At 33.3% G+C, this 1,311-nt stretch overlaps 1 protein-coding gene across 1 annotated transcript in view; it reads left to right on the forward strand.

Annotated features, from left to right (window-relative positions):
- Nucleotides 1-1,311, forward strand: part of LOC108690351 (transcription factor CP2-like protein 1) — a gene marked incomplete at its 3' end in the record, with an annotated part of 24,107 nt that overhangs the window by 4,475 nt on the left and 18,321 nt on the right. The window contains exon 2 of the mRNA XM_018197596.1: nt 511-727. Coding sequence (XP_018053085.1) covers nt 511-727 — 217 coding nt within the window. The remainder of the gene's footprint in view (nt 1-510; nt 728-1,311) is intronic.

Raw genomic sequence — 1,311 nt, forward strand, 5'->3', positions numbered from 1 at the left:
ATATACGTACGTCGAGGTATCGAGGCAACAGGAAGGGAAAAAAAGGTAAACCAGTCGTGCCGCAGGAAGAGATCTTCGTCTCAGCAATGATAGCAATGGTAAATCGCGATCCGCGATGATTCGCCACGTTAAATAATTGCCATTGTAAGAGTATAAGACCGGATAAAAAGTGAAAATAAAAGTTCGACATGCCTTCCTTATTAGGCAATATATCGCATATTACGATTCTATTACAATTTCTGAAATAATTGCAAACGTTTTCTACCTAAAATATACGTGAACAATTTATATATATATATATATGTGCGTGCATGCGTGCGTGTGCGTGTGCGTGTGCGTGTGCGTTTGCGTGTGCGTGCGCGAGTGTGTGTGTGTGTGTGATGTGTGTGTGTGTGTGTGTGTGTGTGTGTGTGTGTGTGTGTGTAAATAAAAACAAAGACTGATTTTACGAAAATAATTATATGATGATGCAATTGCCACATTAATAATTACAAAATATTAATATTGCAGACCACATTGGGGTATCACAGTCCACAAAATTCTTTATGGCAAGATAAGCACCCGCCGAAAAATTCGCCAACTGGCGGTGATCAGATACATGTGAACAGCGGCTCGCCACATCTCTCGCCTTCTGGATCTTCTCCGAATTGTGAACAGAACAATTCAAAACGCCGTTCCACGGAATCAGACATAACTGAACTTGAAAAGAAACATATTAGAAGAGATGGTTGGTATATTTCTTATTTATTTTAAATATTTACATAAAAATTATTGCATACTATTTAATTTATAGGATAGATTAATTCATAGAAGCATTTATTGCGATTAAATTTAAAGCATAATTTTTAGCATTTTTTTCCAATTTTCAGATTAGCAAATTTCTCGATATATCTAATAAAATTAAATAAATTTAATGTAAAAGCTTTTCTAAATTACATAGTGATAATAGGATAAAGATATAAAGCTTGCTTAAAATAATCTTACTTTAAAACTCGATCTTTTTAAGATGTTAAGGTTCGATAGTGTCAAATTTCACCTTCCATGCAAAATATATTTGCATAAAATGTAAGAAATATGTTGCCTTAATTGTACAGTGGCATGAAGTCATTATCGCATATATTCGTTGATGTAATGTATCTTCTTAAAGGTCGTGACCAAACGGCCCCTGTCGAACACTGTCGTAGCCACGAGTTCCATTTTGCTATTTAGTATTATGGATCTTTTCTCTATTAAGAAATATCTGTATTATTTTTCCTATTTTTTATATTTTTAAAAGATCTTTTTTGTAATAAATTCACTACATATATATAT

Source organism: Atta colombica, unplaced genomic scaffold (genome assembly GCF_001594045.1).
Source record: "Atta colombica isolate Treedump-2 unplaced genomic scaffold, Acol1.0 scaffold32, whole genome shotgun sequence".
Taxonomy (NCBI): domain Eukaryota; kingdom Metazoa; phylum Arthropoda; class Insecta; order Hymenoptera; family Formicidae; genus Atta; species Atta colombica.